The 26,084-nt window shown below is 45.6% G+C and overlaps 1 protein-coding gene across 1 annotated transcript; it reads right to left on the bottom strand.

Annotated features, from left to right (window-relative positions):
- Nucleotides 1-7,983: 7,983 nt before the first annotated feature.
- On the bottom strand, nt 7,984-26,036 carry nol10 (nucleolar protein 10). The gene is made up of 21 exons (XM_034525255.1): nt 25,869-26,036; nt 23,180-23,225; nt 22,986-23,084; nt 22,807-22,884; nt 22,683-22,720; nt 22,303-22,439; nt 22,139-22,204; nt 21,935-21,995; nt 21,421-21,506; nt 21,142-21,220; nt 20,320-20,469; nt 20,158-20,224; nt 19,096-19,148; nt 15,865-15,991; nt 12,871-12,950; nt 12,612-12,710; nt 12,360-12,452; nt 11,712-11,888; nt 10,266-10,570; nt 9,624-9,726; nt 7,984-8,716 (listed from the first exon to the last, which is right to left on the bottom strand). Exons 1-21 carry the CDS (start codon nt 25,932-25,934, stop codon nt 8,462-8,464), a joined length of 2,265 nt encoding a protein of 754 aa, XP_034381146.1. The 5' UTR covers nt 25,935-26,036; the 3' UTR covers nt 7,984-8,461.
- Between the last annotated feature and the right edge of the window lie 48 nt (nt 26,037-26,084).

The following is a 26,084-nucleotide window of genomic DNA, read 5'->3' as shown; positions in this document are numbered from 1 at the left end:
AGCCAGGATCCAAGTGGTCCAGAGGTCTGAAGGTCTCACAGGTAGAGTTGCACACTGAAGTGTGGATCTCTGAGGCTCACTTATATAGACTCCTAAATCAGCTGTGTCGACCACGCCCCCAGCTCGTCTTCCCTTTAATCCATGAAGTTGAAGTTTAACAAGAGTCTCCTGTTCTTGCCAAAACTGATTAAGGACAAAGGTCTATTTACATCAACGGTAGAAATTAAAGTAGACCTTATAGTCCCCAGTAAAATTGGAATACAGAACAGACATTCTAACCCTAGCTAGTTTCCTTTGCATTCAGTCACTTGACTGAAGCAAGGTCCGGGCTCAACAAATTCAGATAAGGAAAAGAAAGTACAGACTAACACTCTAGTAGATACAATGGTAATCTTGCAGAGAAACCTCTTTGAAGAATGTACTGCAAGTGGTCCAGAAGTCTGAGGTCTCACAGTTAGAGATTCCCGCTGAAGTGTGGCTCTATGAGGCTTGCTTATATAGGCTCCTAAATCAGCTGTGTCGACACGCATATTTACATATATATATATATATATATATATATATATATATATATATATATATATATATATATACATTTATTTCTGCTGGTCCAGAAAGCTGCTTATGACACCGGAAGTCTTAGTGTTTCACCTCTGTGGCACCAGGCCCGCCGTTCAAGCCGATGGTACCCGCGGTGTTCCTCTACTCGTCTGACTCCAGTCAGTGTGACACACAGATAGCCTCATGGACTTAAAGCTGCAATAATGCCATCGACTCCACCGAGCTGTGGAGAGTTTAAACCGTATAGCGCCACACAGCCGCTGATCCAAGACCAGCCGTCCACAGAACTAAAGGAAGTGGAACCAAGCAAACATTCCTGAATGTTATCAATGAATTCAAAGCCTACGGCACCATCTTACCTCATGTTCAACACACAAAAAGCCTTGAAGGCCTTTCAAGTTATGAAATGAATAATAGAGTGCTGCAGGAATGAGTCCTGGAAAGGAGTCGGCATTCCCTCATCTGGAAGTCAATGTTTTTTTGGGGGGTTTGATGTCTGAATTAAGGTTGGTGTTTAACACAAGCTTAAGGGATTATAAAGATTGCACACACCAAAGGGCTGTGATGAGGTGCCGACTACTGGAAGTAGACTCTGGAGGTCCGGTGACGGTTCGGATTGCTGAGTGTGCGACACTTTTTTTCCCCCTACTTTCATGGCTCGTACTTTAAGTTGTGCTGTAGTGTCTGGCATGTTACCGCAATAGCTCAAAGTAAATTGAAGGTTTGGTCTTGTGGGTCTCTGCTGGCTGACTGGGCTCATCCAGTCAGTTCATTCACAGGGCTGATGTCTCTGTAGTCGGGCCGTCTTGATGTCTCGTCTTGGTAATATATCTACAATATCTAGAGAAATTGCAGAATGAAATCTTGATGTTTTATTTTATTTATTTTTTAAAGGCCCTGTTTGAACTTTACCATTTTTACTGCACAATAATGAATGATTCACCACCAACAATAGAGGAAGCAACCCTGCCTTTCCTTTGTCTTTTTTGAACCGCGGTCACAAAGCTCACATTTAGAGTACAGGAGTAAAAAACAACAACAACAAAAAACATGTGTGTGTATGAGGAAGGTGTTACTTCTTCTTTTAAAAGTTCACGTCCCCAGTTGCACTTAGAACCTGTTAACCACAGGGGCCCAGAACGAGACCAGACCAGGACCAGCGCTTTCTTTAAGAGGGGCCAGTTCAACTGGAGCTTGATGACTCATGCTGCATTCCAAAAAAATTATTATCACAATAAAATAAGCGAGGGAGGCCAGGGTCGGAAACAGGAAAAGTTTCCCTTTCACCTCTCCCTCGTCTTCCTCCTGATCCAACAACAAATGTGGCAGGTGTGTGTATATGTGTGTATGTATGTATGTATGTGTGTGTGTGTGTGTTTAGCAACACCTCTCTCTCCTCTTTTGCTCCATATCCACTAAACTTTAGGCCGCCCACTTTTTCGCAGCCCAATCAAAGGCGACGGAATCGATTTAAGTCCCTTGTCTCACACCAATCAGCATAAAGTGTGTACTGCTTTAAATGTAAACTCTTCAATGGTGGTGTTGATTAAAGCACCTGATCAATTAGTAAACTCTTAAACTTGATTTAGGATTCATCAATGGGACGTCACAACACCATCAGACAACGCGAGCCCTTCGCGGTTCCGTGGGGCAGAACATCCTGAGAGCGAAGAACTTCCAGGAAGCTTGAAGAATGTCGGTTTGCCACGATGAGATAAAAAATCTGAATGTTTCCCGGTCCCCTTTGCGTGTCCTTGAGGAAAGCATTGCCGTGCCGTGAGACAGCCGGAGACGTTCTGAAATCATCCAAGCCTCTGGCTCTGTTCGCATAGACAGCAACACATTAAGACCCAGAGGGAACAACCTACAGTTGCGGCCTTAGGAACACTTAGGTAAACCTAGACAGACACAGGGGACCCCTGACCATGGAGACGGAATGGGCCTCATGGAAAACAAGCCAAATCTTGTCCTCGACACAAACGTTGGTACAGACTGCCATTCTCCCAGTTTAGGTTATCCTGTGGCTTTTTCCTCCAGCGCCACCATGAAATTGACATTTTCGTTTTTGGGTCAAGTGTTTCAACAACTATTGCATGGGTCGTCAATTGAATTTTGGCACAAAAACAAATGTCCCGCTCGGTATGAACTGTATTAATTAATCAAATGTGTCATTAGTCCAGTATTATACATTATCCAATACCTCCAATACGGAGGATTTATCAGTCTGCGCTGTCCTTTGTACAACGCCGTATTAGGGCCAAAAAGTTGGATCTGGGGGAGGAGGGAATTTACGTGCTTAGAGTCGCAAATTTAAGAGAATGTTTTTATATTTTTGATTAACATAGATAAAATGTCACTGTAAGCGGGGCCTATCACGCCATCCCTCGCGCTGCACTGGGTCACACCACGTCTTGGTCCATCTAATTCCTGCATACAGGCAGAAATTAAAGCTCTGTCAATGTTGTCAGGAATCAAAGTCGTGGACCAGCGAAGCTCGGCAGGACCTTCGGGCGTGTTTAGACTGTACAGACTGGGGTGTTTTCAGGACTGCTACCAACAGTCTGGAGGAGTACACACAGGCTGGGACCTGAGCTTCTGTGAAGACAGCTGTGTTCCAATGACGACAGGCCTTGGTTCACAGCTAAACTCAGACTGCTATGGCTGCAAAGGGAACAGGCATTTATGTTTGAAGAGTCAAAATACACATATGCGAGGTGGTGAGAGACGCTAAACGACTGAAAAACTGCAACACCAGCTCTCAGCGAGGCACTCTGCTTCTGTCTGCAGAGGCCTCAGACAGATCACTACAAGCCTAAAGCCCCCCACTCCATGAACGACTGGCAAATCAGTCATCCCGTAACCGCAAGGTTCGATGACCGCTCTCCCCATTCGTTTTGTTTTGTGTCGAAGTGTCCGTGAGCAAGACACTGTACCCCCAGTTGCTTCACTGCAGCTCCTTAATAACCATGGGTCAAATAATTTCCCCACGGGATCTAGTTCTGTACACCAGTCACTAGTTCATCAAGCTCCAGGAGTTTACGGATGACATCACCCTCATTGGACTCATTTCTGATGGGATGAGTCTGCCTGGTGGGAGACTGACCATCTGGTAACCTGGTGCAGACAAAACATCCTGGAGCTCAACATTCTAAAGACAGTGGAGTGGAGTTCCTAAAAGGGTGATTGGCTGCAATCTGCCCGCCCTCCACGACGTGTTCCCTTCCAGGACTCTGAGACGGGCAAGAAAGATTGTGGCTGACCGCTCTCACCCTGGATACACAAACTGTTGGAGTTCCTTCTCTTCCCTCCGGCAGGAGGCTGCGGTCCATCAGTGTCTTCCCATCTGCAGTTGGACCATTTATCCCTGTCACACACCCTTGCACATTTTGTCTCTATTAATATGCACATTACACTTTAATAATAGACCTGTTTTAACATACTATTATTTGTTTACCACATTTCATTGCACGTTCACGTTTTCTAATTTTGACTGTTGTGCACCAAATCACCGAGCCAAATTCCTTGTATGTGTAACGTACTTGGCAATACAAGGTTTCAGATTCTGAAATACTAATATAATTCATATATTTTGAGCTCACAATATCACCTTGTATCCCCGTTTTTTTTGGTCTCATAAATTTGTGACTTGAGTTTTTTCTCGCAAATTCACGACTTTATAATCTCATTGCATATTCCAGTTATATTTTAATTTGTTTTGAAAGCATCACATTTTCCACTTCCCCTCTCCCGCAGAGCACATGAATCTGAATTGAATTTGTGACTCCTTGTTGCATTTCAATGCATTTTGTGTGTGAGAAATGATTGCATATGGTGTCGTATCACCATATGGAGACAAGCATATGAGCTGCTTATCACCTACACCTACAAGGTCATGTTTTTGGTTCAATTTGTTGTTGTTTTTTTGTCTGTTAGTCTGTTAGGATTACAGAGAAACGACTGGCCCGATGTTCATGAAACCTGGTGGAATGGGCCGAGGAAGAAGTGTATCCGAATCACAGGGAGGGGACACGTGCATTGTTGTTATCTGCTTACGGAGACGACCTTGACGGAGGTCTGCACACTCTGAGAGTTAAAAAAAAAAAATGTCACAGTGATAACGTTGAGACATGGTGCAGCTCCAATGTGTGTTGTGTCGTCCCGTGTCTCACTCTTCTAAACCTGGCATCCCTCTGCGTCCCGAGTTGATTCTGTGTCTTTGTATATGCGCCGGTCGGTCGGACAGACAAAAGAAGAAAATGAAGAATGGGCGAGAACTAGTTTGCTGGGTTTAGGTCAAAAGTTGCAGACAAAACAAATTCCGATATAATCTCATATGCATACTTATCAATCTAAAGCCTACAGTAATAATATTTCAATTCAATTCAATTTATTTTTGCATAGCCCAAAATGACTAATTCCCCTCAGAGGGCTTTACAATCTGTACACATACGACATCCCTGTCCCAGGACCTCACATCGGATCAGGAAAAACTCCACAAAAAAATAGAAAAAAACATTTCACAGGGAAAAAAAGTGAGGAGCAACAGAGGAGGATCCCTCTATCCGGATGGACAGAAGCAATAGATGTATATTTACAGTCTATGCAATATCAAAAGGTTGTTATAAGGGCCGAGCAATATGGAGAATTATCAAATATCACGCTTTTTGACCAAATAGTAATAATCGTTCACAAAATATTGGCACAATTTGATTTTTATAATAAATAGTGTGGATTTAATAACTCATTGTAAAAAGGTAGAACATTCTGGTAGAGTCAGAAAAGTCCATCACGTTGCTGTAATGCAGCCTTTAAAGCCAGGAAAACACGTATTACCATATCCACCATCGAGGAGAATATCTTACAACATTGACATAATATTGGTATATTGCTCAGCCCGAGTTGGTATAATGACATTTTTGACAATGCAGCTGCCCCACTTGTCAGCTCTGTTCCTGGAGTGATGAGAGGAGAGTTGTTTAATCTGGCTCTCTGCTGACTCATCATCTGTTCTTCTTTCAAGGTCGAGTTTCCCAGAGCTGGTTCGCTCCGGATCATCTTTTCACTGGGCCATCTTTTGTGCTTCCCTGGGCTGGCCTGACGCTCGGTGAGCAGGCTGCGTCAGCATATTTCACTCCTCCTTTGATCCTTTGGCACGGACCAAGGAGAAGGCGCCCTGGTTTGATTATTAACTCATATTACTGTTGACTGACTGAAAATGTGCATATATGAACACCGAATGCAAGCTTGGAAATTCACAACGAGAAAAAAAAGAACACGATAGGTTGTTAATGAATCAATAAATTAAACTAGACTCAAACCATGTTCACCACAAGCGGCAACGTGGAACTGCCCAAAAAATCCTGCAGTACCTCAAATGGCCCCTTGAGTTGGGCTCCAAAAGAGTCACTCACCGTAGACTATGTTGTTGGACATTTTTGTACAATTGAACGGTCTTGTATGATAAAAAAAAAAGGAGCAAACTATAAGGGGGATGCATTTGTATAGTTTTACTTTATATTAAGGATTAAAGTGTTGCATAATTGAGGGCCTGGCCTCTTTGAGTGACAGGTGGGTTTAGTCTCAGGTTGCTAGCAGCGTCACTGGGGCCCGCCTCAACTTCACATCTTTGATCATTTGATGTTTTTTTTAGAGTTAGACTATCGTCACTGTCTCGTGAGAATTATTTACCCCAAAAAAACAATGTTTGTTATTCTGAATCAACATCACAACGGCACTCCCATAAATAAACCAATAAAATTAGTTGACTGTCTTCTGTGGATTATCCAGAGCAACGGGAACACTGCCTCACAAAACCTCCTTTGGAGGAAAAACAGGGAACATTAACTACCATGACGGCACCACAAGATATGGTTTGATTCAGTCACATTAAAGGGTGCCTGCTTTTTGCTTCCTGGAAATGAAACCTGAAACGCACCGTGAGTTGCAATTGCGCCCAATGTCTCCACTGCAATCAATGCAAAAAATCAAGTGAAAAAACGTGGCTTGATGAATTCCACGAGACAGAAGTCTCAATCCACCATTACGTAACCATTGCATTTGCCCAAATGCAATGGTTACGTAATGGTTTGGCACACAGGGGAAAGTATATCAAGTAACACTTTCTTGCCTTCGTGGGAAGGTCTCTTATTCGTTGTCGGCTTCAGTTGACCCACTTCCTGTGACCTGGTTGCCAGTTGTCATGGTGAAGCCACAGCATTGGGAAATAGAAGGAAAGGAACCCGGATTAAGGAACTATACTCTGCTAAATGGTTTTTATTTCATTCTACAGTGGGACAGTGTCAAAACACAAAGCAGGGCACTAGGCTGGGGCTTTATCGCCTGGCTTCAGTAACCGACTATCAAACTGATGGTAATCTCTCAACAAATACCTGGATAATAAGCTTACTGTTCATCCTCCAAAAGGCTTTGTACCAATTAAATGATGGTTTTTAGTATGACAACAGCCATATCCTGGTCTAGTTAGCTGTATACGAAGTGACACGACAATAAAAAGGTCACGTACAAAATTAAAGAAATAGTTTTTGCCATTTTCTGAGGAAACCGCTTTACGAGTTGTGGCTGGGGAGTTAAGTGTTTGGTGATATCAACCTTACATCTGTACGGGAAATATGGGGCTGGGGACTGCAGTCTTTTAGCTGAGCTTAGCACGAAGACTGAAAAACGGCTGAAGAGCTGCTTCCCGTTCATAGCTCGTTGACGTGAAGACGGGTTTGGCTCTAGCGTTGGCACATCCAATAGCAAAAGTGAAGCGGACGACATGCTCGACTCATTCTGCAGAGACCTGAAGCTCCGCCCCTTCTTACGCTTGAATATTCCAAGTTAATTAATATTGATGTATTTAAGCTAAGCTTCGGCTTCCTATGTAACGTACAGACATGAGTGGTATCAATCCTCTTGAGTAACTCTCAACAAGATAGCCAAATAAGTGCATTACCCAAACCGTCGAGCTGTTCCTCTGAAGGCCACAGCGTTGGAACCATGTTCGGGTTCTTGCAGAATTTGTTGTCCAAAATGCTAATTTAATGGATTTCTCCTCAATGAGGCGTTGTTCACGCTGTCGCAAAATACAGACGGATGGGTCATGGTGCAAAAGCATGGCGACATCCAATGAGTTTAAATGAGCCTGGGGCCAGTGTTGGCATGCCGTGGGCTGAAACGCCCCTCCCTCACATTTTGAAATGGACCAATGATGGAGCAGATGGGGTTCACACCATCAGCACACTGGGGGATGGGAAGGACACTCAGCCAGTCCCTTGTTTTCCAAGAACTGCAGTTTTTGGTGGGTGAAAAAGACACGAAAAGAAAGTTCCTCATTCACATTTTTCTCTTCTCCTTCTCTGGAGTGAGCTGCTGCTCTAGTTTGATCGAGACATTCTGGCAATAAAATCAATGGAGACAAGCAAGGTTTTGTTCCAAATATAATAACACTGTACGATCGGCGGTAATAACAGAGAGCATTAAAAATACAAACTTTTTTTCTTTTGCACAAGCACACATTTTTCTCCCCTCCCATTAACTGAAATAGTCGGCTCAAAGTACAGAGACAAGGCAGGTTAAGTCAAGTCCTTACAGCTCTTCACTAACTCCGTCTGAGGCCGTCCCCACTTATTAAAAAAAAACTTTGGGATAATGGCATAAACATTATAGGCACACAGGCAACAACGTATGTAATCTTTTTGTGTGTGTGCTCTGAATTTGCAGAGAGCAGCTAAACACAGACCACCCAGGAGCAGCTTGTGTATTCATCAATGTCAGAATCTCCGGTCCGTCTCTGGAGCGTAAAGACCAGAACGCTTGGAAGTCGAGGTCATGAAAGCCTCGACGTGAGCCGAGGACTGTGCCAGCAACACCTCTGTAGTCCTCTACTAGGCCGCCCATCTTAGTAGCGGCCTCTCGCCTCTCCTCCCCGTCCTCTCCCGCCGCCAAAGCCACGCCCTCTCCCGCCACCACCGCCCCGCCCTCTCCCGCCGCCAAAGCCACGCCCTCTCCCGCCGCCACCGCCCCGCCCTCTCCCGCCGCCAAAGCCACGCCCTCTCCCACGGTCGCTGCTCAGGTGTCCGGCCGAGCGCCTTAGCTTCCTCCTCTCCTCGTGGTGTTCCCATTCTGCCTGCTGCTGCTTCGTCTGCTGCTCCGACTGCAAATGAGGACGGAATAACACAAGTTTCACAAATATTGTTCCGCTGTGTGACTCCACCACCTAAGAAGTACACTCACACTTGGCGGGTAATACTTTTTTTTGTATAACAAAAGTGTGCATTAATGCTCTTTTCCATTTAGTCTGTATATCTTAGTAAGAAATAACTCCTATATTTGTATGAAGTTGTTGTTCTGGATGGCGATTTTTAATTGGTTGCGGTTGTTAACATCCCTGTTAGTTGATCATGTTTAAATACTTTTGAGTATGATATTGGAGGTATATTGGCTTGTATATAGGCCTTTAGTTTGATCAGACTGTAGCTATTCAATAACTGTATACAGTGTGCAATGGCTGCTTTTGGTTAGTTTGACCCTTTTTACACTACATTTGTGCAGATATGTGGGTTTCCATGACAAATAGGTGAGAGACTCCTTTCCCATGGTCAGTAGACATGTATAATATTATGGGGTATTTATCTGGTGCGCCATGCTCGAGGTCACGGCTACGCCAGCCGGCACCAGGGTTAGTAAACAGTGATACTATTACTAATTCAGTCTCTTTAAACACTCTCAAAGCAGAGTTGGTGATAGTTGGGACAAACAAAAGTTTGTTTCTGTGGAGCGAGGCAAGAGGACGTTTGCCTGACTGGAGTCTGTTGGCTTTGAGGAGATCTTCTTAATATTAGCGGGTGTTTGTGGGGCTTTGTAGCCTTTTGTTTGTTAAACAATGTTTTTTTTAAAGACCGTGTGAAGTTAAACCTGCACCTCTCCGGTCCATCTGCAAAGCAGCTTGGACAAGTGGCTGCACTTGTCCTGTTGGGGGGTCGTATTTGTACTTCACTGCTTCAAACAACGGAGTGAGGTACGGGAGAGTCAGAGGAAGGTGCGCCACGTGACCGGCTCACCTTTCTGAGGGTGAAGGTCAGCTGTTTGCTGCCGACTGCGGTGTCGGCCACGTTGCTGGTTCCCGAGTGCTCCTCCAACTTCAGACGGTCCTCCAAAGAAGCCCTGGAAGCAAACGCGCAAACACGCGCAAACACACACACACACACACACACACACACACACACACACACACACACACACACACACACACACACACACACACACACACACACACACACACACACACACACACACACACACACACACACACACACACACACACACACACACACACACACACACACACACACACACACACACACACACACACACACACACACACACACACACACACACACACACACACACACACACACACACACACACACACACACACACACACACACACACACACACACACACACACACACACACACACACACACACACACACACACACACACACACACACACACACACACACACACACACACACACACACACACACACACACACACACACACACACACACACACACACAGTTATTTGTTATAATTCACATTCTTATTTGTTGAGTTCAGTTTGTAAATCTATTCATTTAGAAGAGTCTCTCCCCCAGCCTCCCCGCAACAGTTCCATTGGATACATATCCAAAATACATACTTTTGTAGCCTCTGCTTGCGGGCCATGTCGTTAAAGCTTCTGAACTCCTCCCCAGCTTTGATCTGATAATACTGAGGCCGACTTGTCCTTGTGCCCTCGGCCATGTTTGATGCTTCTCCGCTCTGTTCCGTCTCCAGCAGGACGGTGTTGCGGTCCCCTTCCTTCCTCTTCTGCCTCCGGCGGTCCCGGCCCTCCTCCCAGATCAGCCTTCGCTGCTCCCTAACCTCCTCCACCCAGCTCTTGTCGTCGTCCGAGCTCTCCTCCTCGGAGCTCGCTCGCCCCTCGGGCTCCTCTTCGTCGTCCGCCTGGATGGGGACGCCACAAAGCCAAAGTTAAGTTGTGTACACGGCATGAAGCGCCTTCCTATGCAGAGTCTAGAGAACACAGCGTGAGAGACAAGTCCTGCAAGCCAATACCACACTTAGTACGGGAGCCAGTATATATTTAGTTACATTACCCTTTCTGGCACAACATTGATTTGAAATGGTGCAATTTGGTGCATTTTGACCAACTATACAATATAGTTAAAATAAAACAAATGTTAAAGCACAAATATCTGTACTTATAATCTTCATCAACTTCAGAGACAACCAGAATCTACGTCGGCCTGTAAAGTGAAAATTCTCGCATTAATAATCTTTACCGATATGCCAGCAGTGTCAAAGACAGACACAACCCTCCTGCTGGGGACGGAGGCAGCATACTGCATTCTGGGAGACTACCGTCATGATCAAAATAAGGAAGCGTGGAGTGTGTCAGACTGTACAAACACTGGCATGAAAAGGCAAAACTGGAACGCATTGTGCTTTTAAATAGAAAATAAACTAAACTGTGCATACGGAGGAGTGTTTCAGTAAGTGCCCCCTTAGCTTCATGTCAATGAAGCCGTTGTGCTGCATGCAGACTGGGACAGAAAATGCAGCCGTTTTTAAGGTTAAAACTTCTCTTTTTGTGCGCCTATGATTGAGCTACTATGTTCTTACTACGCCTTTATTCTGTTTAATTACTTGTTATTTCTTTTATATTGTTTATCAGTCAATTATATGAATCTCTGTTTCATTACCATTTCATGTTTAGTTTTTTTTATAATCTATTAAATCCTATTCTATATATGTAATGTTCCTTTTTGTTTGTATGTGTGAAGCACACTGAATTTTCCCTGTGAACAAAATAAACTTAGCGCTATAAAGTAAATGGACATTACTTCTGTGATTGCTTTGTCCTCGTCTTACACACAACGCCCTCTGTTGCTCTTTCGTTTGAGACGTTATGCAGTAAAAGCGATGACTCGCGCACCAATCAGCAACAGCTGCTGAGGTCAGCGCAACAAGCTAACGGTGCGCAGCTAAAAGGCGCACTTTGTTTCCGCACTCCCTGTTGAAAAATCTTATTTGTTTAAGTGAGCCCACCGCCTGGAGGCGGGGCTCTGCCGCTCGTGTCCGTTACCTTTTGGGAAGCGGCGACCTGCTGGGCCATGAGACGCAACTTCTTCTGCCTCTTCTGTCCCACCTTGGAGACGATGGGGTTGAGGAGGCGGAACTCCTCGCTCTGCTCATCCACCTGGTAGTCGGGGTTTTCGAACATCACCTTGAAGCGCTCGTCTCCCAGGACGCTGGGGAGAACCTGCTTGTGTGAAAGGTTGGGGGGGGGGAGGGGGGAGAGAGAGAGAGAGAGAGAGAGAGAGAGAGAAAGGGGGGCGGGGGGGGAGAGATTAGGGTCGGTGTTCTTTTCTTCCTCCAGCAGAGGAGGTGCAGAAAAAAGGAATGGAATTTGATTTAAATTTCAAAAGCCTTTTCTTTGGAATTAGTGAAAGTCCTGAGAAGTGCAAATGAGTCAGAGTGCCCCCACCGTAGGACAACAATGAATCACTCTCTATGTAATGTGTGACGGTGCCTCCTTTTCACATTCACTCCAAGCAGTCCCTCCAGATGCCTAACCCTATTCCTGCGAGTTGTGCTGCACTGTGACGTCTTATAGCATGTGTATGTGCCGTAGAGGAATGTGGATACATCGGACAGCTATGCAGTGGTGTGTTGAGTCACAGTAGCTCGGTAGCAGCCAACTCGGTCTTTGTCAATCTGTGTGTTTTCCTACCTTGCCCTTCTTTTTCCGAGAAGCCAGCTCCGCCTCCTCGTCACCCTGCTCCATCAGCTTGAGGGCCAGCTCCTTGTTCACCTTGGGCAGCTTCTGTCTCAGCCAAGACACGCAGTGATTGATAGTTGATCACATGGGATTGTGTGAAGCAACGTGTACATATTTCACAGACAAGAGTATCAGGGAATTACTGAGCTAAAGAAATAAGCGGAACAATGACACGAGCGGAACAACGATGCGTTTTTCGCTCACCTTGACCGGCACCCTCTGGGTCCTGGACTCCTCGATCTTCTGGCGGATCTTGTCCTTGCGATACTCGTCGTATGCGAAAGGATTAGCCATACTTTTGACCTGCAGGCCGAACCAAACGCACAAAAACAACCGTCAAATCGAAACAAAAACCCCTCTTTGAGACACTTTTACAACAGCTGTTGTCCGTTATATCATAATCAGGACAACTCAGCTAATTATTTGAAGGTGCATACAGAAAGGTGATATTAATTTATTGTACCTTGTGATAAAGCCGGATGTCCATGAAATAGCCGTGCATGTAGGCTCTCAGGAGAGATGATCCCACCAGGTGAGACAAACCTGACACAAATGAGCAAAACACGCAGGAATCACAATCTGGACTTTGCTAAATAGAGGGGGCAACTGATCCTCTCGTTTCCCCAATCAGAAACACAGGTAGCAGCACGAATCTCTGCCTGTCTGACCGACATCTCTCAGTGGATGTCCGCACACCACCTGAAAATTAACCCGGACAAGACTGAACTTCTCCTCCTTCCAGGAAAAGGCTCTCCAGCCCACGACCTGACTATTAACTTCAACAACTCAGTGCTGGTTCCGACTCCGACTGCCAGGAACCTCGGAGTGACACTTGACAGTCAACTCTCCCTGACTATCAACATTACAGCAATAACACACTCCTGTAGGTACATGCTGTACAACATCAGGAGAATACGACCCCTTCTCACTCAGAAGGCGTCACAGGTTCTGGTCCAGGCTCTGGTCATCTCACGGCTAGACTATTGTAACTCCCTCCTGGCAGGTCTACCTGCTAATGTCATTCGACCTCTACAGCTCATCCAGAATGCAGCTGCTTGACTGGTCTTCAACCTCCTGAAATGTACCCACACTACTCCGTGACCTTCACTGGTTACCGGTGGCCGCCCGCATCCGCTTCAAAACATTGGTACTTGCGTACCGTGCTGCGAACAGATCGGGTCCGGTCTACATCCAGGACATGGTCAAACCGTACACCCCAGCCCGTTCACTTCGCTCGGCTTCTGCCAATCGGCTTGTAGCTCCTTCACTTCGAGCTAAACACTCAACAAAGTCACAACTGTTTGCTGTGCTGGCTCCTCATTGGTGGAACGAGCTCCCCATTGACATCAGGACAGCAGAAAGTCTCTACATCTTCCGTCGCAAACTAAAAACACATCTTTTTCGACTATACCTTGAATAGGGAGGGTAGAGCTGTACTAGCACTCTAGTAGCACTTAAATGTCCCTTACCGATAGCACTTTGTTGTTTAGCACTTTAGTAGCACTTAAATGTCTCTTACTGATAGTACTCTGTAGTTTAACGTTATTGAAGAAATTGTACTTGCTTGATTCTTGTTGTTCTAGGTTTGGACTCATGGTTTAATGCACTTATTGTAAGTCGCTTTGGATAAAAGCGTCAGCTAAATGACATGTAATGTAATGTAATTATTAATAATAATAATAATTAATAGAATTTATCAAAAATAATTCTGAGCAGAGGCACCACGTTGCCACTTGAGTGAAATCTGTCAACAACTATTTAATGGATTGCAATGACCGTTTTGCACAAACATTCATGATCCCCAGAGGATAAATGCTACCGACTCTGGAGATCACCCGACATTTCCATTACCACCACCATGAGGTTAATGATTTTTTTTAAATTTAAATATCTTGGCAACCATGCAATTGGTTACTGATGTTGACAGTGCCCAGAGGATGGAATCAAACAGGATTGTCTGGCCTTCACTCTGACGCCACAGCAGATAAGAGTGTGTACTCGATTGGTGAAATATCTCAACACATCTCTACATGGGTTGGTACAAGACTCGGTTGAGTCCTTCAAGGTGATGAATCCTGCTGAATTGTGTGTGTTCCCCTTAGCTTTCTCCTCCAGGGCCACCCTGAGGTTGGCAATTGTGGTTTAGAGTTTGCAGTTTCCTGCTTTTTTCTATTTTAAATTCAGCATTAAAACTAAAATCTGTGATTCCAATGCTCAGAGAACTACCTACTGCTCAAAGTCAGTAAACAAAAGGAGCCGATTGTTGAAAAAAAGAAAAAGTGAGGACACACTCCTGGTCTAACAATGTAGCTAAGGTGGAGCAAGATAACAGCTTCAAGTTCCTGGGAAAAAGCATCACAGACAATATCAAATGGCCATCACGCTTCCCCATACCGGTGAGGAAAGCTCATAAACGGAAATATTTCTTTAGGGAAACGTTCCTGTGCCTCGTTCTTGATAACTTTAACAGAAGAAGAGAAGGCCTCCTGACTGGTAACGTTGAACAGGACAGGAGGGCTCTACATCACTGGCACCCATCTGCTGAGCATCTGTGATGTTTGTGACGAGAGGTGCCTAAGAAGAGCTCAAATGGTACAAGACTAAACCCACTACAGCCACAACCTGCTGCCCGTCTGGCAAGAGATACACGAGTGTCAGCTGCCGTCCTCAGGCTGGGTCTTTTGTGTGCGTTATGCAACAAAAACGGGACGACAAATTGCATTCCGTTGCACAACCCTGTCGCTAAATAAGGTAAATAAGGTTAAAAACGTGTGACCTTGAGAACCTCCACCCTGAGATTACTCACGGCCAGGTGTGAATGGGAGCCGTGGGCTGCTCTGAAGGTTGTTCGAGGAGGTATTTATGGCGTCAAAGCCTGAAACCAGCAGGATGGCTGGCGATAAAGAGCGGACGCAGTGAACGTTGAGCAGGCGCTCTTCCCAGGACCCCAGGGCGGGCGTGCTGGGCCCACGCTGCCTCGAATGTTACATAACGGGGCACCGTTACACGGCTTCTGTAAGTCAACACCGCCGGTCCCCTCCTCGCCTTTTATTCCACCGCAGCCAACCGCCTCTCTGCTTCTTGTCATTTGATCTCTTTACTGCTGAGCCTGCATTCCAATGTTCATTCAACCTCTCCAGTCTACGCTCCCCTAAAACCCTCCTCCCCCTCCCCTACACACACACACAACTTTTCTTACCTAAAACCTCTCCATCATTCTCTAGGCCTCTAGTTAGGTAGCCTAACCACCAGTGAAAGCCTCTTAGGCTCAGAGTGATTCATAGTTTGGGGTTTCTTTCAGGGCTGGGGTCAAACTCCCTCTTTATACATCGATCTCTTTTACCCTCAGTGCTTTCAAACTTAAAGAGGAAGCAAACCCAGCGGGGGTTGCTTGGTTTGGGGGGAGATATTCAACGTGTAGGTTCCCGAGGAGGAAATTAAGGCAGCAGGGTCTCACCCAGATTTTCCAGGTCCTTCCGGGTCACAAACTTGTAGTCATCGTACACTGTGCTCTCGGGGCTCTCCTCCAGCTCCTCCGTCAAGTTGTCAAGGAAGGAGCACCACCGAGGTGCAGGGCCCAGGGCCTACAAAACACACAGACACACACATCCCTGGTTCAGATTCAGACTGTTGAGTAAGTACGAAACCTGTCATGTATTTGCTGAAACCCGAAATAGACGCACTGTCTGTGCTCATGTTTCCATTCCAGTTAGAAATCACTGAGCTCTTTTTATACAAAGAGCCGTGGAATCGTGCTGACGTGTGACCCCAAACTGGTACAGTGTCCCTGCTTCTCAGGAACGTAATGCAAAAGGTTAGTTAGAACTTCACCAGCATGTTGTAAGGCGCCGTGTTGCCAGCTTTTCCGTGCGACCTTCCTCAGTCTTTGGCTGTGAATCCAATTGATTAGGAGGGAGAAATGCAGAAAGATTCCCTAGCCTGAAAAAATTGGCCCCGGCCGTATTTGCGCATTCCTGGGACATCTGTCTGAAGCCGGACTGGATAAAGCAGCACTCGACTTACTCCGGCCGCGGCTACACTCGTCTTTTCAATGCGTCTTTCGTGACACCTAATTTGACACTTCAATGCCTGATGAGTAGCGATCGCACATAAGAAGCGGCTGTAAAATGGTGGATAATTATCATACACTATAAATTCTTCGGGTATTTTTGCTGCCTGCACTATTAATAGTCTTGTTTTCTAAAAGAACAGCGGCCAACAAAGCTTCACCGGCAAATCAGCAAAAGATCCCAATGCAAGATCTGATCTGGGGCCAGACTTGACAGTTAATGCCTCCTGGCATTGGAGTGTAACCACAACCTCGGATCATGTAGCTATGGTATGTTATCATAAAAAAAAGAATTAAAAAAAGATGTAACCCATTTTATGTTTTCAGCTTTTTGCTGATGAAGGCTACAGATGGGTTTTTTTTGCCGATACAAGAAAGATGGGCTAGACTTTTTATTTTTTCTTCCTCCATTGGAGCCTGAAGTTGTGCAGCATTATTTGTTACACACAAAAAGTGTCGGGCGGCGACAGAGCGCCTTGAGCGAAGGCATTAAAAGGGGTTTGCGGTGATTCCCGGACACGGACAAAAGGCGCTTTTGTGCATTTTGATAAACAGCTACAGCACTTTCAGTCGTCAACCAAGGAAACTGTTGAAATGTCATCACTCGTCCCCTCCGTACCGGCTGTAAAGAGATATGTGAGAAGTGACTGCTGTGTTGGCGACGCAATCCACAACTGTCGTTCTGTGCAAAAAATGCATTCTAAAGTTCAGCCATCACGTCGCGTCAGGACGAAACCAGTGGTCATCGGAGTCACGGCAGCTGTTTTATGGGTTCATTGGCTTAGAGCCAGGGCCTTATCCCGACAGCTAACCTGCATGCGACTGCCAGGGAAGTGTCCCTCCTTTGTGTCTCTCCAAGGAAACACAGTTTTGGGGGAGAAGAACTGCTGAACTCGAGGCCTGGGTCTTTTGTCCCTCATCCCGTACAGTCGAGTCCCTGTTAAGGGGGTCATCAGAGGACATGTGTAGGAGAAAGCAAGCAATAGTGTGCGAGTGTGTGTGGGCTGTTTGATTTCCCTTGCATTAATGTGGTTCTCACAAAGCTGCTGCATTCCCACTGAATCAGGCCTGACATGCATCTGTTGTACTAAGATAGACATGAAAAGGGGCCTACAATCACAGACTCACCGGCAGTCGTCTCCTGAATGACGCGTCTTATCCATCGCGGTTTTATCTTGTTTGTCTAGTTTAAAACGGGGGCCGCTCACGCTATAACATCTAAGAGTAACAGCGTATGGAATTCTTCAGGGCTCCATTCAATCCACGTGGACGATGAGTCCCACCCTGAGGCCAAAGTCGACGGAATCCTGGTCATGCCTTAGTTTCGTTATTGCTGAGCAGAGAGCTGATAATAATTGGAGCTGTGTGGGCTGACGGTAGCATTTTTGCCGAGAATAAAAAGCACATTTTCCCCAAGACGTTTGCTTCCCGAGACAATATCACATAAAAAGTCTTCCTGAAGACAGGAGGTTCTTGGCAAAATGGAAAATGTGTGACCCCGTCTCTGCACTCTCAGAAAATCTAATAAAACGGTCACACACACACGCACCTTTTTTTTCTTCTTCTCCATTTGCTTCCATTTTGATGTTGATACTGATTATCGGTCCAACACACAACAACTAGAACAACAAGGCCGCTGTCCTCGAAAGTGTTTCTTGTTGTGACAATCTAAGCTCATGTTGGTTTTCAAATCAAGGTACGAATGTCTGTCGTCATGTTTTAGGTCATCACCCCGAAAAGAAGAAGAAATCCTTAAACAAAATCCTAATTTTAAATAAAGTGATTCATCGGATTGAATGGGTTCGTCTTAAATTACTATAATAGTGCTAGCGCCAAAATACATTGTGGTTATATGAAAGTCATTAATGATGCCGTTAGATTGCTGCTAGACGGCTACTGGGTAGCTACGCGTCATGAGAACGTTGATTCAGAATTCAAATGTCACCGGTATGAATGAAGCCTGGACCGGCACGTAGTCCAACGACCGAGCGTGTAATCGACCAACTGCAGGACAGAAGGGACCAAAAGTTCAGCCAAGCCGCATTCGTCATGTCTGGAATGTACTAATTTACACATAGCACAAAGTCTAGTTTACTGTACACACGCACACTACAACACGGTCGGATCATATCAGAACAGCCTGTTCTGTCATCAACAGGCTGTCCTGTGACTGCGCGGGTTTATGCGGCGGTGTCACTGAAACACACTCTAGATGTAGAGCGCCCCGATGAACATTCGGGTGATTACCACGGCTGATGTTTCCAGCGTCTGGCTGGTAATCCCGGAATTGTTCATGGGAGCGTTATACATCATCGTTATCTGTGTGTGTGGACCGTCTTCAACGTGCCATTTCTGTCCAGCAGTAGTGTTTACCGTCTGGGTGGGGGGTTGATTCCGCTTCAACCTTACTGCCGCCGCGTGGTTTTGGGGTTTTCAGAAGGGAAAACTAACAACCCACGAACACAAGCTATTGCTTGCTTTCTGCTACACATGTCCTCTGAATCACTGCGGCTTGTACAAACAACTTCCCCGTGACATCCAATCTCCTTTATTGACCTGATGGGACAGGATGTGACCGGCTGCTACGGTAGTGAGGAGTGTAAAGGGCTCTGCACTCACCGGGACGTAGAAGGTGTTCATCTTGGGATCCTCATTGGCCGTGAAGAGCATACCTGACGAGGAGACAGTGTGAGGACGGAAGCAGGGCAGATATTTACAAAAGGGGCTCATCTCTGGGGTAAACACTGGATTTACTATATGAATATGTGAAGGCCCCCGTTGAAAAAAAAGGACAACAGTATTCATGCTTTTCTAGTCTCTAATAATGTAACATTGTGAACAACCAATCTGTGTTTTAACTGACGCTGAAGAGCTGCGTTGTGGCAGCACCGCTAGCGGCGCAGGAAAGGAGGGTCCATTCGGTTACATTATGATGCGTTCAGGCTCTGCTCAGCGAAAATGAGTATTGGGTTCACATGTAATCTTGTCAAAATGTAGTGTTGGTGAGAAACTTGATTAAATCCAGTGGTTTGAAGATGTTTTCACAACATAAATAGATATTAATTATGACCAGTTTACAATAAATTATAATAATACATCATTAAAACTAATGTATACGGATACGGGACCTCCAGAAGTTATATTTGCTCCCCTTTTTCTTTGTGCGGATCCGATCTGCGACTGAACTGAAACGTGAGGTTATTGATCTGTTGCACAACTACGATTGCATAAATGAGACTTGGCTTGCATGGCCCCAGAGTTGTTCGAGAGTTTGTAAAAAGAAGGTTTTTGATATTGTTGAACAATACTTTCACTTCAAATAAATCAAAGACTTTAGTCAAGGTAACGCAGGTAAAATCTAAACGGATGTACAAGCTGATATCATTCAGGACCAAATTGTGAATTAAACTGACAACTTCTATGTCAAAGTTCACAATCAATATCGCGCCCGGTGGAAACTGATTGGCATGCAGAGACACAACGGCAAAGTCAACCGGTTTGAACTTTGCTGTAAAGCGGCGCCACCCAGAGGTCACAGACGGTTCTATCCCACCACCAGATGTCATTGCTCAAGTTACTTTCCTATGGATCTGCTCTTGTTCTTCTGCTTCGTCTGACTCTTGCCTGCGTGGGACCAATGAACGCTATTCCTGTGTCAGGATGCTGTGTGGGAAGTCTCACCTGAGTTGGGGTAGATGCAGACATCGTTGATGTTGGTCTGAGGCTGTATGGAGGAGAAGGCCTTGCCCTGTGGTGGACAGACAGAAATAAATAAGGGATAAATGGAGCCGGACGGAGTGCATTATGGGTCGAGTCCTGTGAAAGCTGTTCACTGGATCTTACGGTGTCTTTGTTCCAGAGCTTTATGATCTTGGAGTCGGCGGACACCACCAGGTCCAGCTGATCGTGGAAGTTGATCGACTTGATTGGCAGGCTGTAGAAGTGGTCCTTGACCAGCAGCGGCCGGCTGGAGCGCAGGTCATAGAGCAGCACCTTCAAGACACAGAAGCAGAGGACGCCGCGGGCAATTCATGAAAACCATTTCCTTTTGCAAGGGGGTGGGGGGCTTCTAAATGTGCCTAAGACCCGTGTGTTGTCCCCGACTGTGCTCATTTGCGTTGTCATGAATGGTAGTAACAGTGTGACGTGTCAATATGCCCCACCTCCTTTCTTTTAAAAATTACCATGACACAACATTCACTGTTTTTATTGGTGTTTCTGTAAATTGTGGCTGATGGGTAGAGCGGTCGTCCTGCAACCGCAAGGTAGCCCGGAGAGCAACTGGGTTGAAAGCAACATTTATGTATATATGTCAAAAATTAAATTTAAAAATCATCTTTTTTTTCTTTAAGATGAAGAAAAACTAAATAGAAATGTGTTGCATGTTGATGAAGTGGTGCGTCGAGCTTTCGTGCCTTAGGGAGCACCGGTGGAGCCTTGACATGGCTCCATTAAACCAAAACAATAACTAAATAATAACTGCAAAGTGTTAGAGGGAGGTGACATCAGACAACGCTTTGTGAGCCGACTCGGGAAGCAGAGGAGAAATCTCACGCTGCGCGTGGGCAGCTGATAGTTCACAGCGGCAAGCGGACACATACGGCGTGGAGTCATAGAGCACCGACTGGTGTCCAGCTGCTGCTTGGAGATGCGTTTGGTGCTCACCTGTCCGGTGCTGGTGCCGACCGCCATGGCGAGGGAGCCGTTGAACTTCAGCGCACTAATCGAGGGCAAGCTTTGCACTCTGTCGACGAGAAAAACAACCCAAGTGAGACAAAAAGGGAGTAATGCGATACAATGGTAAATGCCGTTAGAGGCGTGATCCGGCTGATTCAGACGGACGCTGGGTATCACTGAAGTGTGCACAGCCTGCAGTGTGGGGGAGATTTTTTGTGCAGAAGAAAAAGTGCCACGTGGCCACGTATGCAGAGTCGCGCTACGTACTCTGCTCCCTCGGAGAGGCTGCTTAGGGCGCAGTCCAGCACGCCCACTCGGTTCCGGACACGAGGGTCCCAGCATTCGACCCGCCCCTGGTGGTCCAACGCAAAGACATGTGAGACAAACGGGGGACGCATCATGGCTTTAAACACATTTTCTAAACTAGCTGGGTATATATGCATACATATACATACTAATATATAGTATCGATGATGGAAGAAGCCACCTCAACCGTTCACATGTATTCAACAAAAAAAGGAATTGTTGTTTTTGTGTGTTGTGTGTATGTGTGTGTGTGTATATATATATATATATATATATATATATATATATATATATATATATATATATATACGATGAATGAACGAACAGTCATCAGAACAACTCTAAATGCTGTTGTATATTCTAGAAAGCACTTGACAAGCAACGGCCAAACACAGAGTCACACACACACTCAGTCACACTTGTGTCTGCTAACAACTGAGGCCTCATTTCACACACAGCCTGCCACGGCACTTACCTCAGAGGTTCCTGTGGCAAACAAGTGATGGACGGGGTTGATGTCGCACACATTGTTCTCCCTGAGAAGTCCAGAGAAGACAAGCACCATGAGCAGCCGCTCACCAGTTAATAATGTCAGACTTAAAGTGGCGCAACAGTTCAAATATGTTCACCTGGCTGAATCTGGAGTCAGCCATCATGGCCGAGACATTGTTATACTTACACAGCATCCGTCTGAAGTGAGTTGAGGAAGCGCCCTTGTTCCAGATTCAGTCTGAACACCTGGGAACTGAAAAACACAAAGGAAACATTAACGGTGTCTCCCGACGAGCGAACCTGAAAACATGCCAGAACGACAAGGCCACCTGGACGCAATCACACGCTCACCTCGCGCCCACAAAATAGAGGTCGCAGGAGGGGTAGTGGTAAGAAAAGTCCCGGCCGAACTTGGGAATTCGTGTCTTGTAGTATTGTCCATGCTGGGAGTGGAACTCCACGTAGCGGTTGGAGTGCAGAAACACCAACTGTGCGGACACGGCGACAAAAGACAGAGGGTGAGATTTGAAGCAATTGTAGCGAAAACGAAAGCCACCAAGGAGTTAATTACATGTGGACTTTTACCGTGGAGTATAAATTAAGTGCATTAAAAGCATAACCAGTTGTGCTATTCATAAATCCACTGCCGAGGACCCAAGGAAGCGCCGTGTCGAGTGTGAACATAAACACCAAACTATTCCAACTTCATCTGAAAAGTGTCGGTGCCTCACCTTAGAGTAGTCATCAGACAGGATGTCGAAAGCCACAACTTTGAGAGAGAGAAAAGACTGTTCAGTTCTTAGATGGACACGACACTCAATGCCACACAACAGGCAGGTGCGCCTACCGACTTACCGTCCGAATCCAGACAGCGCTCAAACTTCAGGGACAGCTGGTAGGTGTCGTAGCAGCGGATCCTGGGTTTGTAGGTGCCTGAGAAAGTAATGTAATGTTCATGGCGGCCTGTTTTCCGACTGACAGCAAACGTCACCCTCGCGCTGAAGGCAGATTGGCTGGAACGCTTCGACTCTCACCTGCTGCCAGGATGAACTGACCGTCCCTGGACACTTTGATGGAGGTGCACACCGTGGGCATCTCAAAGTCCTGGATGAGCTCGATCCTGCGCTGGATGTCTGGGGGAGGGAGAAGAAGCAACGTCTGATTAATGACGTTCATTTGAAGACGATTACCCAGTCTCGAGGTGCTGAAATTGGAGCGATCAACTCACCGACATCTTTCTTTTGTAACTGTCTCTTCTTCCGATCTGACAGCCACTGTGAGGAAGAGAGAAGAGGTGATGGGATTTAAAGCACCGCTTAGTTATAGGAGGTACTTTCATCTCTCACCTCTGCTGGGAATATTTGAGTCTGGGTCAATTAACCTCTTAATGTTCCGGTGTTCCGTGGGTGGAACACCAACTGTGCGCTGGAGATCGTACCGTTCATCGTCCATCTATTTATAGTTAGGTACTAGTGTCGTATGTTTCTGGAAACCTAAGATTCTTGTGATTCTAACTATCCACTCCGTTTCAAGATCGGACCACCACAGCAGCTACAGTCAACGTGTTTGTCAGACAACAACAACAAACAAACGTTTTTAAAATCAAGGCGACTCACCGATGAAGCTTCGTTTTGAGCCACAGGTCATCACATTCCAATAAAAACGGTCTTGTTACATCGTAAAAAGGTCCATACGATCCAATTCAGTAAAAGATTTTGTCCAAAACACGTGATTACATCCATAAATATCCACAAAATGGCGTTGCATCATTTCAAATAAGCCGGCAAATATGACAAAATATTTCAGAAAAGTAGCTGGAAAAGATTTACAATCCGGATATCAAACTGTTCGTTGGACTCTAACCTTTTGAAGGACACCACACTTCAACTAATCGGAGCAACATTTCGTCTTCTCAGCCCACATTAGCCAACCGGAGTCAGCTTTGAAGGAAAGTGGACAACCCTCTTCTTTCGTATACTGTGCACGTGCACAGAGGCGGATTTGTCAAATGACGCTGGATTCGAATAGCCAATGAAAAGACGAAAACAATGATATGTAAATGATATGGTCAGGTAGAGTAAAATCACAGGGAAATTCACTGCGTAATGATAAACTGACTCTTGGGTGGGTCCGTGCGTAAAATAAGTAGTGAGTTTTTGAGCGTTTGGAAGAAGCAACAGAATGGCTAAACAGACGAGGAAATCACGCTATTCAACTGAAGAGGCAATGGAACGGTGTCTCCGGCGGGATAGTGACAACTTTGGGGATGAAATCTCCGAGGTCGACCACGAAATGTCTTTTGACTCCGAGGAAGAGGAAATGTTTCTGTCCAACACTTTTCAGGGACCTCCTTGAAATGATGATCTGGGCGTACGAAACCATCCGCACAAACAGAATTGGATTCCCCAAAACTATTTTTGAACTGTCTGACCTCTAAATCAGCACGTGGCAGCATTAGGTGGATCAGGAAGGACTCCCTCCTCTTTGTCTAGTGGCGAGACACAAAAGATGTCTTCATGTGTTCCACCATCCACACAGCCCATGCAAATGACTATATCCAAAGGAGACTAAAGGATGCAGCTGGGCACTGGGAAGTGAAAGACATCCCAGTTCCACCAGCGGTGAAAGAATACAACCGGTGCATGGGTGGAGTGGACCTATCCGATGCCCTGATAGGGTACTATAAAGTCATCCACAAGACCATGAAGTGGTATAAAACATTATTTTATCATTTCATGGACATTGCAATTGTAAATGCCTTCCTGCTCCACAAAGACCTTACAAAAGGTCGCGGGAAAATTCCATTGAGCCAGAAGGCGTTCAGGGAGACCCTCGCCGAGCAGCTGGCAAAGGTGGGATCTCCTCTTGTGATGTGACGTTGTGTCTGCTCCCAAATAGGGACTGCTACAATGAATGGCACACTGCAAATAACATGCGAGTCATATTTGTATAAATGTAAATGGTTTGCTGTGTTATTATTATTAGAATGTAAATAGTTTGCTGTGTGTTGTTTTTTTTCCACTAAAACACTTGTTTTGACTCTTATATGCACACACTTTAGTTTCAATTAGGTGAAAAAACAATATAATGTATATATGCTGCAGTTACTTTGTGTCAGCAATAGTGAATGTGTATATGGGATAGGATACCTCTGAGTGTCACCTTTCATTAGAGCCTAAAATGAAGACTGTACGTTCAAGAATAGTAGTCTTTTTAGCATATATGTGACCTTGGGTACCTAGGGTCCTTTGGAGTCTCCAAATGGCCTTCATTGGAAAACGCCAAATGGCCTTCATTGGAAAACGCCTTTAAAATCTTCATTTTCTGTGAAATTATGATCTACTTTTTACTTGGACTAGGTACAGACTTTATTCTATGCTCCCATTGTGTTTTCCTGACCATAAGTCACAGTTATAATCATTTTCAGGCATCTAATTCACTAAAAAATGTAGGCGGAAATAGAAAAACTTCTTCTTATGTGTGTTCCAAGTTAAATTACTCAATGTCAGCAGCACTTAAAGTGATTCTGACTGTTGGGAGAAAAACTTCAGAGTGATACCTTTCAAAAGAGACCAATACCATGCTTTTACTCCAAATGGTTCTCCTACAGCTTTCAATTTACTTTGGGTACGTCTGGATAGGCGTTTGTCGTGAATTGTACAGGAACGCTAAGAGGTTAATACTACTGAAGCTATGGTGCACAGTGAAGGCTGAACTGAGGAGAGCCCAGCGACGTTCTACTGTTTAGCTCGCTGTGTTCATGCACGTGTGTGGCCCGTTGCATCGAGGTCACGCTACGAAACGTCAGTACTACTGGTATCACGGATAGCTGCGTTAGCGAGCTAGCTCGCCTCAAGGCAAGCAGAAACTTTCTGAGACCATAAGACCGCGCGGCAGGAGCCAGCCGCCCCGCTTACCTCCGGAAGAGACTTCCCGTGGCTTAGGTTGTAGATCTTCACGTCGTTCACGCTGGATATCTGCATGGCGGCGAGTGAGCAAGGCTCTGGTCACGGGCAACACAGAGACTGCACGCCGGGTGAACTGCACCGTATCCACGTTGTTGCCTCGGAGCAAAAACAGGAAGTGGAGGTGAGTTTCCCGAAATAGGTCCGTGTAGAAACCACAGTGCCTGA

The sequence above is a fragment of the Cyclopterus lumpus genome, chromosome 22 (genome assembly GCF_009769545.1).
Source record: "Cyclopterus lumpus isolate fCycLum1 chromosome 22, fCycLum1.pri, whole genome shotgun sequence".
Taxonomy (NCBI): domain Eukaryota; kingdom Metazoa; phylum Chordata; class Actinopteri; order Perciformes; family Cyclopteridae; genus Cyclopterus; species Cyclopterus lumpus.
The sequence above is the reverse complement of the archived record's forward strand: the minus strand, read 5'-3'. Positions and strand labels throughout refer to the sequence as shown.